The 19,570-nt window shown below is 36.0% G+C and overlaps 1 protein-coding gene across 1 annotated transcript in view; it reads right to left on the bottom strand.

The window, feature by feature from the left end:
- FMR1NB (fragile X mental retardation 1 neighbor) overlaps positions 1–19,570 on the bottom strand; it is a 45,137-nt gene that overhangs the window by 6,773 nt on the left and 18,794 nt on the right. The window contains exons 2-4 of the mRNA XM_011930286.1: positions 16,303–16,422; positions 11,848–11,988; positions 9,964–10,060 (exon numbers count right to left, since the gene is read on the bottom strand). Coding sequence (XP_011785676.1) covers positions 9,964–10,060; positions 11,848–11,988; positions 16,303–16,422 — 358 coding nt within the window. The remainder of the gene's footprint in view (positions 1–9,963; positions 10,061–11,847; positions 11,989–16,302; positions 16,423–19,570) is intronic.

Genomic DNA, 19,570 nt, shown 5'->3' with positions numbered 1-19,570 from the left:
CTTGGACAAGACCTAGTGCTGTGCTGGCTTAAGGTCTGACCTAGTGCTGTCCCAGTGGTGGTGGCCTCAGTGGCGTTTGGGTCACCTCACCCCAAAGCTCCAGGCAGCTCAGCCCAGAGAGAGAGATTCCATTTGATTGGGGAAAAGGAAAGGATGAGAACTAGAGCCTCTGATGGTAATCCAGGGAATTATTCTGTTTTTTATCCAAGACCATTAAGGCAGTATCTCTACAAGTCTGCAAGAGCCACAGTGTCACTGGATTTGGTATGCCTCCTAATGCAAATACAGCTTAGATCACAACACTCAAGTCCCTCAGAACACCTGGAAAGCTGTCCGAAGAAAGATAGGTACACACAAGCCCAGATAGTGAACAGTACAATGAATACCTAACTCTTCAATGCCCAGACACAGACGAACATTCACAAGCATCAAGACCATCCAGGAAAATGTGAAATCACCAAATGAACTAAATAAGGCACCAGAGACTAATCCTGGAGAAACAGAGACATAGTACCTTTCAGACAAAGAATTCAAAATAGCTGTTTTGAGGAAACACAAAGAAATTCAACAGAACCCAGAATAAGGAATGCAGAATTATATCAGATAAACTGAACAAAGAGGTTGAAATAATTAAAAATAATCAGGCAGAAATTCTGGAGTTAAAAATGCAACTGACATACTGAAGAATGCATCAGAGTTTTTTAATAGCAGATTGATCAAGTAGAATAAACAATTAGTGACCTTGAAGATAGGCTATTTTAAAATACATTAAGAGCATTTAAAATGGTCAGAGGAGACAAAAGAAAAAAGAATAAAGAAAACAATGAAACATGCCTACAACATCTAGAAAATAGTCTCAAAAGGGCAAATCTAAGAGTTAGTGGCCTTTTAAAGGAGGTAGAGAAGGTGATAGAGGTAAAAGTTTGTTCAAAGCAATAATAACACAGGATGTCCCAAATCTAGACAAAGATATCAATAGACAAGTACAAGAAGGTTATAGAATACCAGGTAGATTTAACCAAAAGAAGATTACCTCAAGGCATTTAATGATCAAACTCCCAAAGGTCAAGGATGAACAACGGATCCTAAAAGCACTAAGAGAAAAGAAACAAATAACACACAAAGGAGCCCCAGTCAGTCTGGCAGCAGAGTTACCAGCAGAAACCTTATGGTCAAGAGAGAGTGGCATGATATATATAAGGTGTTGAAGGAAAAATAAGACATACTACTCTTTCACCCTAGAATAGTATGTCCAACGAAAATATCCTTCAAACATGAAGAAAAATAAAGACTTTCCCAGACAAACAAAAGCTGGGGGATTTCATCAATACCAGATATGTCCTACAAATGCTAAATGGAATACTTTGACGAGAAAGAAAAGGATGCTAATGACCAATAATAAATCATGTGAAGGCACAAAACTCACCGGTAACAATAAGTATATAGAAAACCACAAAATATTACAACAATGTAACTTTGTTGTATAAACTACTCTTAAGTGGAAAGACTAAAAGACGAACCAATCAAAAATATTAACTGCAATAGCTCTTCACAACATAGACTACTATAAGATATCAACAGAAACAACAAAAAGTTTAGAAGCTGGGGGATGAAGCTATGATGTAAAGTTTTTATTAGTTTCCTTTTTGCTTATTTGTTTATGCAAACAATGTTATGCTGTTATCAGCTTAAAATAATAGGTTATTAGATAGTATTTGCAAGCCTCATGGTAACCTCTAATCAAAAAACATACAATGGATTCACAGAAAATAAAAAGCAAGAAACTAAATCATATCACCAGAGAAAATCACCTTCACTAGAGGAAGACAGGAAGGAAGGAAAGTAGAAGGAGAAGACCACAAGGCCACCAGAAAACAAATAACAAAATGGCAGAAGTAAGTCATTATTTACCAATAATAACACTGAATATAAATGGACTACACTCTCCGATCAAAAGACATGGAGTGGCTGAATAGATATAAAGACGAGACCCAATCATCAGTTGCCTACAAGAAACACCCTTCACCTAAAATAAAGGAATGAAAAAATACATTCCATACCAATGGAAACCAAGACAGAGTAGGAGTAGCTATACTTACATCAGAAAAAAAATATATTTCAAAACAAAACTATATGAAGAAACACAGTTCACCCATAAAGACACATATAGACTGAAAATAAAGGAATGAAAAAAGACATTCCATACCAATGGAATCATCAGTTGCCTACAAGAAACACACTTCACCTAAAAAGACACATATAGATTGAAAATAAAAGAACGAAAAAAAGACATTCCATACCAATGGGAACCAAGACAGAGCAGGAGTAGCTATACTTACATCAGAAAAAATACATTTCAAAACAAAACTATATGAAGAGACAAAGACAGTCACCACATAATGATAGAGGTCAATTCAGCAATGGAATATAGCAATTGTAAATATATGTGCACCCAACACTGGAGCACCCAGATACATAAAGCAAATAGTATTAGAGCTAAAGATAGAGATAGACCCCAGTACAATAATAGCTAGTGACTTCAATACCCTACTGTCAGCACTGGACAGATCTTCCAGACAGAAAATGAACAAAGTAACATCAGACTTAATCCGCCACTGTACACCAAATAGACCTAATAGATATTTAGAGAAAACTTCATACAACGGCTACAGAATACACCTTCTTTCCCCAGCACATGAATTATCCTCAAGGATAGACTGTGTGTTAGGTCACAAAGCAAGCCTTAAAACATTGAAAAAATTAAAACGATAACAAGCATCTTCTCTCACCACAATGGAATAAAACTAGAAATCAATAACAAGAGGAAATTTGGAAACTATACAAACACATGCAAATTAAACAATATGTTCCTGAATAGCCAATGAATCAATGAAGTGATTAAGAAGGAAATTAAAACACTTCTTGAAACAACTGATAATGGACACATGATATACCAAAACCTGGGATACAACAGAAGCAGTACTCAGAGGGAAGATTATAGCTATAAGTACCTATATTAAAAAGAGGAAAAGCTTCATATAAACAGCCTAATGATACATCTTAAATAACCAGAAAAGCAAAATCAAACCAAACCCACAATTAGGAGAACAAAATAATAAAGATGAGAGCAGAAATAAATAAATTTGAAATGAAGAAAACAATACAAAAGATTAATGAAACAAAAAGTTGTTTTTTAAGAAAGATGAATAAAACTCACAAACCTTTTGCCAGACTAAGCAAACAAGAGAGAATACCCAAATAAGTAAAATCAGAGATAAAAAAGAAGGCATTGTAACTGATACCACAGAAATTCAAAGGTCAATAGTGGCTACTCTGAGCAACTATATGCCAATAAATTGGAAAATCTAGAAGAAATGGAAAAATGTCTAGACACATACAACCTAACATAATTGAACCAGGAAGAAATCCAAAACCTGAGCAGACAAATAACAAGTAATGAGAGCAAAGCTATAATAAAACTCTCCCAGTAAAGAAAAGCCCAGGACCCACGGGCTGGGCACGTTGGCTTCTGTGTGTAATCCCAGCACTTTAGGAGGCCAAGGCAGGTGGATTCCTTGAGCTTAGGAGTTTGAGACCAGCCTGGGCAACATGGTGAAACTTTGTCTCTACCAAATATACAAAAATTAGTTGGGTGTGGTGGCACACGCCTGTGGTCCTGGGTACTCAGGAGACTGAGGTAGGAGGATTGCTGGAGCCCAGGAAGTCGAGGCTGCAGTGAGTCATAATTGTGCCACTGCACTCCAGCCTGGATTACAGAGCGAGAACTTGTCTTAAAAAAAAAAAAAAAAAAATTCCCAAGTTTACTTCCATAGAAGCCATCTACATGCTAACTTTTTACCTGTACCTCTTTTACGGACAATGATTTTCTACCTTAGATACTTGTATATGTCCCTTATTAGATAGACTATGTGTTCCCTGGGAGCACAGAGCATAATCTGATTTGCTTCTTTGTCCTTCACAGCACCTAACACAAGGCCTGGAACACAGATATTATTGAAAGCATTAGAAGTTATTGAATGTTATAATGAAATGAAATAGAGATATTTCAGAAAGATGAGTCTGGCAAGACATTGCAGGATGGATTAGAGGGGGAGTAGCTTAGGAGTCCAGGTGTATGTCCAAACTGGTTTGGCAGGTATCCTTAGTTCCTCTTCACCTAAGGCCAATGCCATACATTCCTATTTAAGTACCAAGAAACTTCTCTGGAACCCACCTCCTAGCCATCCTCCAAGCCCCACTTGCAGCCCCATCTCAGATAGTGTCTCTCTTCTAAGAATCTCTTGGATTAGATATATAATTATGACCTCTCAGCTCTGAAACCTGCCTTTGCTCTTTAGATGCTACCCTTAGTCCCCTTTTGCCCCTCTCCTGAAGCCACTTGCCTAGAACGGTTTTAAAAAGCACTCAAGGCTGGGACTAAATTACAACAATAAAATGGGAGAAGGGGCAAATTCCAGACTCATTCCAAAGAAGAACAAAACAACAACAACAAAAAAAAATTACAAGAAGAGTAAGTGAAAAGATTATGTATTGAGGATAAATGAGAAGAAATAGTCACCAATGACTCTAAGGTTCTAGCTTGGGAAACTAAAGAAATCACTGACAGGAATGGAGAAGTGTCAAGGGGTGATGCTTTAGGAGAAAAAGAAAATGAGTTCACTTTTTCACATGTTGCATTTGAGGTGCTGATAAAACATCTAATTCACGAGCGTGACTGGAAATATGGAACAGACAGACGTGAGGATTTTAGGATTTGGATTTAAGAGTAATTTACCCAGAGACTCTTGGAATACGATGATAAGAAAATACCGTAGAAATTATCTAACTCAAGTCTCTACTATAATTTTGTTAGAAAATCAATACTCAAAGAATCTAAACACATCCATGAAACATGGCAAAAGCAGAATTGGAACACAGATCTTTTACAATGTCTTCCTCCTATATATTTCTAACATTCTCTGATAAATGAGAGTAAGGCTTTGGGAAACAACCACATTTGGGAGAACAAAGAAAAGCAGACTGAGATGGATCAAAATTTTAAGAGAAACAATGAAATCCAAGAGGGGAAAATTTCAAGAAGGGAGCAGTCAACAGTGTACTCTGCGACAAAAACATCTAATTGAATGGGAATTGAGAAAAGGTCACTTCATTCTGCAATGAAGTTATTAGTTACTTGGCAACAGAATGTTCTTTTTAATAGTACCTACTATGCCAGAGTTCTCTAAAATGCTGTCCTTGGAGTCCTTGCAATGGGAACACCTCAGACATATGATCCGCATATAATGAGGTTCTCTTATTATTTTGGTAATTAAATTACTCTGAACAGCGTGCAAGAAGAACCAGCTTTATACGAATTGCAAACCTATAGTGACTCATGTTAGAACAGAGTTCCAGTTTGCTCACATTCTCATCTGACATATTTTATCGAAGTTCTTAGAGGCTAGTCATACTTTTCAAAATTTATAGATTTTATTTCCTTCCTCTGAATCCAGATGTATATAATCCTAGGAACTTCAAACTTTCCAGTAGTTCACTAATTACTGCATAAAGTTTTTCAAAATAATATTACTAATTATATTGTACAGTATAATGAGACATGCAAACATGGGAAATTGAAAATGTAAATGCCTATTTTTTAAATTCAATGGGTGATGATTTTAAGGCAGTTTTTGACACATTTATTCCCAGTTCTTTACCTCTCATTGTAAGAAAATAAGTGGCACTAAGACTATTGGCATAATGAAAACCAAATTATAATACAGGGAATCATACAGCAGGATTTGTCTAAATGTAGAAATTTTCAGTAACAGCCATCTGGCAAGTAGCAACATTGAAAGTGTATGGGGGATGTGCTTTTCACATCATCTGTGTATCAGATGATCTGCAATCTTTAAAAAAAATAGACATTTTATTAGTTGAAAGAAAATGCAGTTTTGTCATTTTCAGACTAAGTTCTGAATTCTGTATTAATTCAAAGTTACAAATTCAATCTGATAGGAAGAAAAAGAACATGAAAATGCACTTCATCTGAATGTAACAGGCATGGTATTATAATGTTTAAATTTTCCACCTTACCAAAGCTACAGACACACTCAAGTAGCATATCATTACATAATCCACAGATGTTTAAATGGCATATACACACAGATTTAAACTTCATCTAAAAGCAGATAAAGATTAGAAACCGAATTAGACACTGCACTTGAGACTACTGTCACTGGCTACAGTAATAGCTGTTATAAGAACAATTCAGCCACCTCCCTTTTTCTCCTCCCCTTAGAATCCCTCTTCCCTGCTTCCTTTTGTTGCTATCCACTTGATCTTTTCCTTCCTTCTCCTCTAAGCAAAGGCTTAAGCCTACTAGTGGCACTTATACCTAATGAAGCTTCTGATCCCTATTAATTAGGATAAAAATAGATCTTGCATAACCTTGAGGACGCAATAAATTTCAAAACACATCTTATATGTTAGTTTAATACAGTTATTAGTAAATTCTTAGAAAGTTTTCCACTAAGGCTCTCTGCTTCCTTTTGTATGTGCACCCAGTTCAAGCTGGCTTGAGTCCTCTGTATACCAGGTTCATATCACACTAGAACTCAAGTCAACTAGAAGTAAACTAGAGATTCATTTATAGATTATTCCAGTGGAAAAATTAAGCCGTATCTGCTCAGAAATGAAATCAGTTAAGGTGTCTATAGGGAGAAGACCACCATCTGAATGTAATTAATTCTGTGAAAAGGACCCCCTCCATCTACTCCAAATCTGTCCCCCTTCAAAATCGACCTCAAATGGGACCTCTACCATGAAGCCTGACCTGCCCTCTCCCACTTAACCTGTTCTCCACTGCTTCAAAACTTTTGTAAGTTATTGCTACCATCCATTTTAGTCCTTAATTATTTTCATCTTATATTGTAATTTAAATGTGTCATACTTGGGATTTGTTTTAAGGTGGATTTAAGCTCCTTAAAATTAGGGCCTATGTCTTAAAAATTCTGTATCCTCCATTATACCTGGCACACGCAAACATTGAATGACTATGGTCAATAGTGGAAAAAATGACTTAGGTGCCAGAAACTGAAGTACATATGGCTCTGGTGCATAATTACCCTTTTCACCTACACTGCTTTTACTTCTCCCACCAACTCAAATTGCTTCACATTTTTGTTTTTTTGTTTTTGTTTTTGTTTTTGTTTTCTTTGAGATGGAGTCTCACTCTGTTGCCCAGGCTGGAGTGCAAGTGGCGTGATCTTGGCTCACTGTAACCTTCGCCTCCCGGGTTCAAGCGATTCTCCTGCCTCAGCCTCCTGAGTAGCTGGGATTACAGGTGTGTGTCACCACACCTAGCTAATTTTTATATTTTTAGTAGAGATGGGGCTTCACCATGTTGCTCAGGCTGGTCTTGAACTCCTGACCTCGTGATCTGCCTGCCTCGGTCTCCCAAAGTGCTTCTCATTTTTTAAGCTCTCCAACTTTTGCCAGTTGTTGGCTCCTTAGGTGATCCTTAAAAAAAGGCACTGTCCAAATTGCAGAGGTTAGGGAATACCAAAATATTGTTTGTTTTAGCTTGCAACTGAAGGACAAGAGAAGAGCTACGACAGTTCTTTCTTAAAGGAATGCTCAGTTATTTAATGTTTAGACAGGATTTAGCAGGAGGAGGAGCTTACGGGTATCTTCCAATGATGAAAGAACAAAAAAAGGTCTTCCAAAAGAGGCCCAAATCACATTACTGCAGATAGTCATAATAGCTTTTGGTACCTCTGATTTAGACAAACAACTGTGTTTGGCTTCTTTCTTTTCCTTTTTAAGCCACCACATATTGACTTTACTGCTGTGTCTATTTCTCTTTTATGGGTTATTTATTTTACCTACTCTAATATTTTATCTATCTCTTTATTCTTTGAAATGGAGAACAGAAAGTGAGTTAAGGAAATCATTCTAAGGCGATATCTTGCCCTGCAAAAGCAGACTTTGGCCTGCACTTGGCTCCTTGTTTGATATCAGGGATGGGATTTCCCCATTCTTACACAATTATTCCCCTTGCCTCTAAAATTAGCCTACCATAATAGGCTTAAAGTGCCCATCCACTCTCAATCATTGTTCCTGGAAATTCAGCTAAGCAGCAAGATGAATCTGCTACCTGCTCCAAGGGTCATGATAGTCAGCTCAAGATGGAAGAAGGAGCATACTGCTCTTGCACAAAACAGTAAAATAAATAAATAAAACATAGTAAACCAAAACGTATAGTATCCAATATATACACTTACTCACATTGTTCAAGTTTCTCAAGCAGTCTGTATTATGCAGAAAGAAGGAAATATATTAGCATCCAGAGAATAATCCTTTGGATTTCACTTTAGAGAAAAAAAAAATATCCAGGGAATCTGAACACCCCCATAAAATTCCTTTGCAGCGGCATAACACAGGGACCATAATGAAGTTATCATACCAAACTTATTATCCTAGAAACTCTCTAAATTTCATGGTATATTCCTAGCCACCAATTTCTAGCAAATGTTACTTTATTGTTTATTCATGGGTTTTTTTTTTTTAAATAAAAAATCAACCTTTGAAGAGAAGAAGGAAGGGTCAAAAATTCCACTCCTACCGCCAATCACCTTGATGATCTTTATCCAAAGTAAGGTAATGTATACAGTCGAATTCTTCTTGCAAAATCTAAACCATATTCTGGTAACTCAACTACTACTTCCCCATTAACTTCAATAAAAACATCAAAGATGCTTAACCTTCAACAGACACCTTCTCTTTATCAGAGAATTTAAGGAGGTACTTATTCTCAGGGGAGTGACAATGCTGACCTTCACTGCACAAACCCTAGCGTGAGTGCTTCCCTTAACTTTGTGCTCTAAGTGCCTCACTCACCTCACTCTAGTCCTGACTGTGCTCTATATCTCTATACCCACTCTGTCCCCATAGGTGGGGAGCTATATATAATTAATATATATGTATTCTTTAAAAAAAGCTGGGAAGCATCATGCTGGTAGTCCATTGGCATTTTGTATAAGATGCTATGAAGAAATCTGTTTACCAATTGGCTTGAAGATAGATCAAGGCTTTATGACCCAACGGTAGATGATCATTAAAGAGCAATGGCAGATGACTCAACGGAAGCTAACACTTCCAGGAACTGTTCTGATTTACAGTTAATAGCCACCCCCACTGCACACACACCAAGCTTGCTACTTTATTTTTCTTTCGAACTGTGGATTTGTTTGATGAGGGAATGTACAGATACTATGCAAGAAGAAAATCTATGGAAAAATAAAATAACACACATTTTATTTTTGAGATGTATTTTCACTCTTGTTGCTGAGACTGGAGTACAGTGGCGTGTTCTTGGCTCACTACAACCTCTGCCTCCCAGGTTCAAGCAATTATTCTGCCTAAGCCTCCCAAGTAGCTGGGATTACAGGTGTGCGCCACCACACTTGGCTAATTTTGTATTTTTAAAACAGAGATGGGGTTTCGCCATGTTGGCCAGGCTGGTCTCGAACTCCTGACCTCAAGTGATCCACCTGCCTCAGCCTCCCAGGTTCAAGCAATTCTCCTGCCTAAGTCTCCCAAGTAGCTGGGATTACAGGCATGTGCCACTATGCCCAGCTAATTTTGTATTTTTTAAAATAGAGATGGGGTTTCGCCATGTTGGTTAGGCTGGTCTTGAACTCCTGACCTCAAGTGATCCATCGCCTCGGCCTCCCAAAGTGCTGGGATTACAGGCATGAGCCACCACGCCTGGCTGATAACATGCATTTTAAAAACATATTATGGCAACTCTAGTTTTAGGTTTTTCCCAAGTTACCATATTTTCAACATAAAGAACCCAAACATAATCCATATATTTCTGAAGTATATTAATAAATATGTCTATACACAAATACTCATGTATACTTAGCAACCAGCAAATAAAAGTTTATGTTTGCCTACCTCCTCCAGAAAAGAGAGCAGCAATAAATAGGCAGATATCCCAGGATGATCAGGCTGATTGCACCAAGCCCAAACATTCGCATCATCTGTTTAGGCTCTGTTGGTTTAATTATATCCTGTTACTTTCATGACTTAAGCAAGAGAAGTAAATCCAAGTTCTTTCATAAAGTCTTTATAAAGAAACTATCAGTTAATAAAGTGAAATGAGGAGGTATTCTTATATGACAGGTAAATATCCTTGTTACTTTATAAAGAACAGGAGTTCATGAAACGTTCTTGAAACACACTGAAGGCTACACTTTCAATATGTATCCCTTAATGAAGCCTTAACAAAATGATCCTACTCTTTTTGTACAATCATTGATTATTTGATGCATACAATATATTTCTTCCTCTGACCCTAAATAGGTTTTTTCTCTTGATCATATGTTGTACATCCTAGAGCACTTGGGGAGCACATTAATCTATGAACCATTAACTTGGTAAATAAGTAGCTTCTTAAACTATGGTCACACCACCCTGAATATGCCCCATCTCATCTGATCTTGTGAGCTAAGCAGGGTCTAGCCTGGTTAGTACTTGGATGGGAGACTGTCTGGGAATAACCAGGTGCTGCAGGTTTACTTCCAAATTACAAAATATTAAATTAAACAAGGAATCAAGAATGCGCAGGTGAAATAAGCATATGTTAGTCTTATATTCATTGGAAAATGCATTCTAATGTGATTGGGGAATTGTAAGTCATGGTTAAATTTTTTCCTCTGCAAGAACCAAATGTTGCTTCATACATAATATAAAGACCGAACTGATAAATGATTTACAAATAACATGTGACAGTGTTAAAATTGTAATATTATATTCATGATCAGCTTTTAGTTTCCAGTATTAACACTACATGTTCAACAAAAAGCCATAAATTGAATAGGGACTATATTAACTTAAGATATTATTTTGCATGCATCCTTTTTGTAGTATTTGTTAGTGTTTCATGATATCAAATCCATGCATCATGAGAGCAACTGGAAATACAGCCCCACTATCCAAATGAAGGTAACAAAAACAGATGGTGTAGTTCTCAAAACTTTGTAAAGAAAAAAATATTCAGAAGAACCTAATTCACAAACTATAGAATGAGACTAGGTGTGGTGGCTCATACCTATAAATTCCAGCACTTTGGGAGGTGAAGGCGGGAGAAATGCTGGAGCCCAAGAGTTTGAGACCAGCCTAGGAAGCCTAGGGAGATCCTGTCTCTACAAAAAAATTAAAAATTAGTCGGGCATGCTGGCACATGCCCGTAGTCCCAACTACTCAGGAAGCTGAGGCAGGTGGATCACTTGAGCCCTGGATGTTGAGGCTGCAGTCAGCTGTGACCACGTCACCACTGCACTCCAGCCTGGGTGACAGAGTGAGACGCTATCTCAAAAAATACCCAATAAAGAAAAACTAATAAGCAGACCTTAAAAGAAACATCTAAGTCTACTGCTACATACTGAGATGTCGAAGACAAGACAAATGGGAAGAATTCTACCTAGAGGGAAAAGCTGGGCAAGGAAAAGTAAGCTAAGGCATGCCCAACCGGTATCTTCTCTCAGCCACTGAGGGTTCCATACAGCCTGGAAACTTTAGGACAACACACAGAGAGTGACAAAAGCAAAAGAAAATGTGAGACTAATTTTTGAATTACCAAAGTCACCATCTAAAGGCTAAGCAGAAATTGCTCCTGACTAGAGTCGTGACCACCTCAGGACTTTCTAAGGAGCATTGCTCTAGAATTGGGAGTCCCATTTAAGTATTAAGCTGGGAAATCCAAATGTGAACTTATGCCATTGTGATTTGCTTATTTAATATTAAAAAACAGAAATAAATGAAAGAGGAAGAACTTACCATCTCTTAATGGAGCAAAACATTTGAAGCTCATGCTCTCCAATGATGAAAAACAGCATTTGTAGCTCAAACATTCACTCTCATTAAGATCTTCCAGCTCATTACAAGGCTTTACCACCTGATTTTCGCTCAGAATGCAAGCTTTTAGAAACAGAAATTTAAGAAACAGAATTCAGCATGGTTAATTAGCACTTTCCCTAATTAAATAATTACTGCAAGACAAAGAAGAAAAGCAAGCATTGAATGGCATATACAGCTAGTGGTGGGTGCTAAAAGAAAATAAGACCAGCTAAAAGTTACCACTAAGTTATTTAATATCACATTTTCAAATCTAGGTGAACTGCAGAAAATTACAAGTTGTTAAAAAATCATTGGTAAGATAGTTTAAAAGGACAATAAATCATGAGTGCTGGTGATGCAAATATAACACAGAAGGAACTAAATAACAACAGGTCAAATGCTTTTAAAACTAACCCCTTGTTAAAACGATCCCACCTATATCCTCTGACTTAACGTTACTAAGCTACAGAAACTCACTGAATGCATCAACGAGAATGAATGTAAGTAAAAATTACATAGTTCGCTGCTAGTGACTAAAGTGATACACTGGTATTGACCTACTTTGTGTGAACACTTACCATATTGGCACTACAATATATTTTAAGATTCTTTGTTTCACCCTTAAATTATGACTCTGTAATTTTAAACAGGCAATGATTTATGGCATTAACACCAAGATTCACATGCAACTGCAATAAATTCATACATACCTGAATCTAAAAGACTTGCAAGCTCAAATAGTTTATTTTCTATAATATCCTGCTTTATAAGAGAAACAAATACAAACTAAAAAGCACGATATCAGATTTTCATTCAAAAAGAAAAACCTCCACAGTATGTCTATGTGTTAAGGCCAGAATAGATTCGGTTCAATCTCTTATACTATCAACGATTACAAACTTAAAAGTAGTAACTGATATTTTATAATCACTAAAGCACTTCAACATCAGCAAAGAACAATATAATTGTTTTATGCAAATTTTAATCTCAGTATACTTTACTACATTCCTCTTTTTTAAAGATTGGCAATTGCTGAAGCCAAGGTAAAAATAATAATATTTACCATTCTTTGGGAGAAAATTTCTGCAATCTACTCATCTGACAAAGGGCTAATATCCAGAACCTACAAAGAACTCAAACAAATTTACAAGAAAAAAACAAACAACCCCATCAAAAAGTGGGCAAAGGATATGAACAGACATTTCTCAGAAGAAGACATTCATACAGCCAACAGACACATGAAAAGATGCTCATCATCACTGGCCATCAGAGAAATGCAAATCAAAACCACAATGAGATACCATCTCACACCAGTTAGAATGGCAATCATTAAAAAGTCAGGAAACAACAGGTGCTGGAGAGGATGTGGAGAAATAGGAACACTTTTACACTGTTGGTGGGACTGTAAACTAGTTCAACCATTATGGAAAACAGTATGGCAATTCCTCAAGGATCTAGAACTAGAAGTACCATATGACACATGCACACGTATGTTTATTGCGGCACTATTCACAATAGCAAAGACGTGGAATCAACCCAAATGTCCATCAGTGACAGACTGGATTAAGAAAATGTGGCACATATACACCATGGAATACTATGCAGCCATAAAAAAGGATGAGTTTGTGTCCTTTGTAGAGACATGGATGCAGCTGGAAACCATCATTCTCAGCAAACTATCGCAAGAACAGAAAACCAAACACCGAATGTTCTCACTCATAGGTGGGAACTGAACAATGAGATCACTTGGACTCGGGAAGGGGAACATCACACACCGGGGCCTATCATGGGGAGGGGGGAGGGGGGAGGGATTGCATTGGGAGTTATACCTGATGTAAATGACGAGTGGATGGGTGCTGACGAGTTGATAGGTGCAGCACACCAACATGGCACAAGTATACATATGTAACAAACCTGCACGTTATGCACATGTGCCCTAGAACTTAAAGTATAATATTAATTTAAAAAGAAATTAAAAAGAAATAATGATAATATCTACCACTCTTTAGGCACCTGTTTGGGCCAGGAACCCTGCTTTACACACTTTATTACTAATCTTTGCAACAAACTCCCAAACTGAGTTTTACAAACTCTGTTTTAAAAATAATAAAGGATCAAAGTAACTTACGGAAGATAAAAAATGCAACGCACTACCAAGCGGCCTAGATACTCATTTTCCAAATATTTTAGACAGGAGAGTTTATCCTACTTGTTGTTCTATATTCTAAGTAATCTGCTCTTCAATTCTGCTAGGCCCAGAGTGGCTCTTCTCCCCTAGGTTGGATTGCATCAAGTGTTGAGTTCTAGGTGTCAAATACCCAGAAAACGGTGAAAATAGTCAGGACTACTCAGCGATGGGATGGACTTCCTTGCATGCTGAGTTTCTCACCATGGGTACTGTTCAAACACCACTTTCCAGAAATGCTAAAGAGAGGGTTACTGTTAGGGTTAAATCATAGAAGAGACCAGACTATATGATCTCTAAGATCAGCTGATAATTTATACTTTAAGTGCATTTGATGGATTTTATGTTAGATATTAAAATCAACACTGGCCAAGCCTGATGGCTCACACCTATAATCCCACTACTTTGGGAGCCCGAGGCGGGTGGATCACAAGGTCAAGAGATCGAGACCGTCCTGGCCAACATGGTGAAAACCTGTCTCTAATAAAAATGCAAAAATTAGTTAGGTGTGGTGGCGCTTGCCTGCAGCTCCTCGGGAGGCTGAGGTAGGAGAATTGCTTGAACCTGGGAAGAAGAGGTTGCAGTGAGCTGAGATCATGGCATTGCACTCCAGCCTGACAACAGAGCCAGACTGCCTCAAAAACAGAAAAACAAATTAACTTTCAGGCTCAAATTACTAAGAGGCATTGCTAATTTTAAACAATCAAAAAGGTAGAACAATTTTTTGTCAGGTTTAAGTATATAATTTTGTCCAAAAGGAGAAAGATCAGGTGATCTCTCAAGCTTCCCTGCCAGTGCGCGTCAAGGTTATCATTTTAATCTGCAAGAGATAAACATTTTATGAATAATAGCCTAATGACAAAACAATGAACATTTTTTTCATGCTTAAGTGGTAAGAACGTTTATTTTCAATTAAGTGGGGGAGGAAATAAATTTGTTAAAAATATTTCATGTTTTATGAAGCTGTAGTTGTTGTCTTCAAAGACAGTATGTACATTTTACAAATATTTAATCATTGTTTGAATCAACCTAGGTCAGACGTTTCTATTAAAATGAACAACTTTATTTTGTTGGACAAAACTGTTACTTCATATAATTGATTCTGACTCACTTTCCTGCACCAGGTTGGAGAAATATTTGGGAAATGCACATATCTTTTTCGGACCATTTTTACAGGTGGTTTCAGTGTCTGTACAATGTAGTTATTAAAAGTAAGTATATGACCGTTTGCATCTGTTGTTTTCATAAGCTTTAAATCTTAAATCATCACTAGTTGTTGTTTGCGACTAATTTCGGCACTCAAATCATTCTTTCAGCCTATACAACATAACACCTTCTCAGATTTCTTTTTTATTTACTCAGTTTGACCATGGCAGTATTTTCAGTTTATTTAAGGAACTTGTTTATTTTGCTGTTCTCATTGGTAGATGCCTATTTTAAACTTAATGAAACAAGTACAAAGAAACACAAAGAGATTTTTCCAAGTTCACTAAAGAACTCAGTAGTAAGGCCTGGAACTGAAAAACAGATATAATTTTGTGCTTATAAAGTATATCAAATTTTGTTAGAATAAATTCTGCATGATTTTTCATAAGAGCTTTATCTTTGTACTTCACATATTCCAATTTATACGAAGCTTCTCCTTGAAAGGGCACCACATGCTATACAAAATGAAACATGTTTATTTGTGGTTAATAATTCTCAGGGGTCATAATGTGTTTGATAAACACATTATATACAGAATCACAAAAAGACGGTGGGACTTGAAGCCTAGGATTTCTATCATTAAAACAGATGGGGAAACATCTGGCATATTCCATAACATCAGTCACACAGTACCCTCACTAATGCCACAGAAGACATCAATTTCACAATACTGGGTCAGTGACTAAATTTCAGGCAATGTCATTCAGGTAAATTGTGAAAGATTTAGATATTTGCAAAGGAAAAGTATTTTATAAACAGTAATAAACATTTATGAAATGCCTTACAAATATTATCTCAGTTCGTCCTCATAATTCTTAGTGGTAAATATCTTCATTTCAAAGAGGTTCAGAGAGATTGTCTTGTCTAAGCCAAAGAGCAGAGTCAGGATTCAAACTCAGCTCTGTCCCACTCCAGTGCCAATAAACCACACTGCTTCCTAAACATTTAACTACTCTTTTCAAAACAAGAACATTAGAGGGGGAAAAAATCAAACAAGAACTTACTTGTTGGAAAGAAAAAATTCAGCAGAGCTTCCGATGCGTAATCTTCTTCCAGAGATTGCCCACTAGTGTTTTCACTGTTTTGCAGGATATACCCACTTGGAAACACAAAATATGGGGGCCCTGAAGAAGAAGTAAAATTATTAATCCCAACATATAAAGTATGTAACACTTTCAATGACCCTTTAATAGTAATTACCTTTGCTTAAATTATAGAAAGTCAAATAGCTAACAGATATACTTTCATCTCCTAACAACTTATTATTAATAATCAGAATGCAATTTTGTTGTGAAACTGAAAAAGTGTTAAATTTAAAAATGCTTAAGCTATAGGCTGACACATCCCATTGTTGTAAACTGATTTACAATAGTAAACTTGCCTCTGACAAACAGTATTAAGAGGCCTAATCAATTGATGAGCTGAAAACTGTATGCATTCCAACTAAATCAGATCCCATCACAGAAAACCTTAGAAAATATGTTGGCTTACATATACATTGATAAAAATCAAGGCCTTACATACAGTAAAACCTTCCTTGTCCTTCTTTCTCATTATTTTAAAGAACTGGTTTTCAGTCTTATTTACACAATTCCCTCCTACATAAGAGAAGAGGATAACACAGATTTGTCCATAGCATTAAATATTTCCCAAAACTATCTTTAATAATGTCACAGAATTCTATTATATAGCTCTATTATAATTGAGTTAGCAATTTCTCCATAGGAAGACATTCAGGTTGTTTACAATTTATTGATGTTATAAAGAATACTGCAATGATTATCATTACATTATCATTAGCTTGCAATGATTATCATTGAAGCTTTATATATTTGCAAATATTCATGAAAAATTACTTAAGATAAATTCTTAAGTCATGGCGCTTGAATATGTCCAAATTACCCTCCAGCATAGTCACCCCAAAATATACTTCTACCAATAGTACAGGCAAGTGCCAGTTTTCTCAAACCTGTTTTTTATTATATGCCAATTTGATGGCCAAAATAAAACAAAATATCCTTTGTTTTAATTTGCAACTTTCATAATCAGTGAGCTTACATCTTTCATATTGTGTTGCATAGTAGAGAACTTAACTCTTAATCTGCCACATATTTAAAATATTTTTTTCAAGGTAATTGGTTATCCTTACATTTTTTATGGTGTTTGGGAAGCTCAGAAGCTTAAAATTTTATATATAATTAAATCTATCAATCTCTTCCTTTATTATTTTTACCCCTATAAAGGCATTCTATACTCTAATACTAACAACATTTTCATGGTTATACTTTTTAAATTTAAATATTTAATACACCTGGAGTATATTTTTTGCAGTGTGTTATGGAGTAGGGATACAATTTTTCCAGCAGTCCTAAGGCCCTTTATTAAATCCATCCTTTTCTATTATACTTATGATAACGTCATCATATTCTAAATCCTTACATAATCATAGATCTGCTTCTTGACTTTCTATTCTGTTCCACAAATCTATCTATTCATGTGCCAATACTACTGTTATTGTTTATTTTATCTTTTCTTATTTTTTTTTCAAACAGAGTCTAGCTCTGTTGCCCAAGCTGGAGTGCAATGGCGCAATCTCAGCTCACTGCAACCTCCACCTCCCTGGTTCAAGTGATTCTTGTGCCTCGGTCTCCCAAGTAGCTGAGATTACAGGCATGTGCCATCACACTCAACTAATTTTTGTATTTTTAGTAGAGACAGGATTTCACCATGTTTCCCAGGCTGGTATCAAACTCCTGATCCCAGGTGATCCACCTATCTTGGCCTCCATAAGCCACAGTACCCGGCCTATCTTATGTCATCATGTTTTAATAACTGATCTGGTAATCCTTTGATTGTCTCTATTATCAAATTTTATTTTCAGCTCTGAGAATTTTTTAGATGAACCTTAAAATCATTTTTTCAAGTCAAAAAAAATTTCTAAATTTTATAGTAATTATGTCCACTTATTTATCATTCATTCAAAAATCATGTATTGTGTGTCCCATGTGCTAGGTATGAATTCAATTAAATGTGGACTCATTTGGAGAGAACTGATAATGTTACAAAATTTTTTCACCTAAGTAGTTTTGTTTCTCCATTCAAGTCTCTTTTTATGTCCCTGAATAAGGTTTACCATTGTATTCAGATAGGCTCTGCACTTTTCTTAGTACATTTATTCCCAGGCATCATATATATTTTGTTGTTTTGTGAATATAATCCATTTCACTACATTTTCTAGTGGACTGATGGTATGTAAGAGAGCTATTGATTTTTATACATGTATTTTCTTACTACCTTAGTTAACTCTCATTAGTTCTCATTGTTCTTCAGTGTCATTCCAGATAGACAATCATATTATCACTAAATATAGATGACTTTGTCTCCTTTCTGTACAATATTAACAGCTGAATTATTTTTCTTCTTTCACTGCATTGCCTAGAAATGTTTAAACTATGTTGATTAATAACCATAACAATGGACATTCTTGAATCCTGACTTTAATGGGAATGTGCTAGTATTTCATAATTAAGTATAATGTTGGCTGTTGGTGTAAGATAGATACCCTTTATTAAATTAAGGATGTATTTCTCTAGTTGTAGTTTTCTACAAATTTTCTGTTATTATTTTGTTTCATTTTGAATCAGGGATAGAACTGGGGTTCTATCAAATCCTTTTAATATTTACTGCCATGATGATCTTTCCCCCTGCCTATTAATTATTGAAAACTATTAATATATTTGCCAATATTAAAATATTCTTGCATTCCTGAGCAAAGTCCACAAGTGCTAATGTTTTATATAGGATTCATGATTCAACATTCCTACATTCCTAAGTGAAGTGTGTCTGCAGTTTTCTTTTGTGTGCTACATTTGTAAATTTTGGCATGAGAGTTATACCTGCTTCTTAAAACAACCTAGGAAGCTTCCCGTTGTTTTTTCTAGACTAAAACAGATGAAACAATGTAGGAATGATTTGATCCATTAAAGGTTTGGGAAAACTCATCCAGAAAAAGTCTGAGTCTTTATTTTTTGGAGAGGGTAGTTCTTTATCTTTTACTTCATGGTCACAGTTAATTTTGTTATTTTTATTTTGCTAGGAAATCATCTATTTACAAAGCAATTATTAGTATGGAATTTATCCATTTCTTCTAGGTTTTCTAGTTTATTTGCGTAGAGGTGTTTACAGTATTCTCTGACGGTAATTTGTATTTCTGTGGGGTCGGTGGTGATATCTCCTTTATCATTTTTTATTGCATCTATTTGATTCTTCTCT

Source organism: Colobus angolensis, unplaced genomic scaffold (assembly GCF_000951035.1).
Source record: "Colobus angolensis palliatus isolate OR3802 unplaced genomic scaffold, Cang.pa_1.0 Scaffold85, whole genome shotgun sequence".
Taxonomy (NCBI): Eukaryota; Metazoa; Chordata; class Mammalia; order Primates; family Cercopithecidae; genus Colobus; species Colobus angolensis.
The sequence above is the reverse complement of the archived record's forward strand: the minus strand, read 5'-3'. Positions and strand labels throughout refer to the sequence as shown.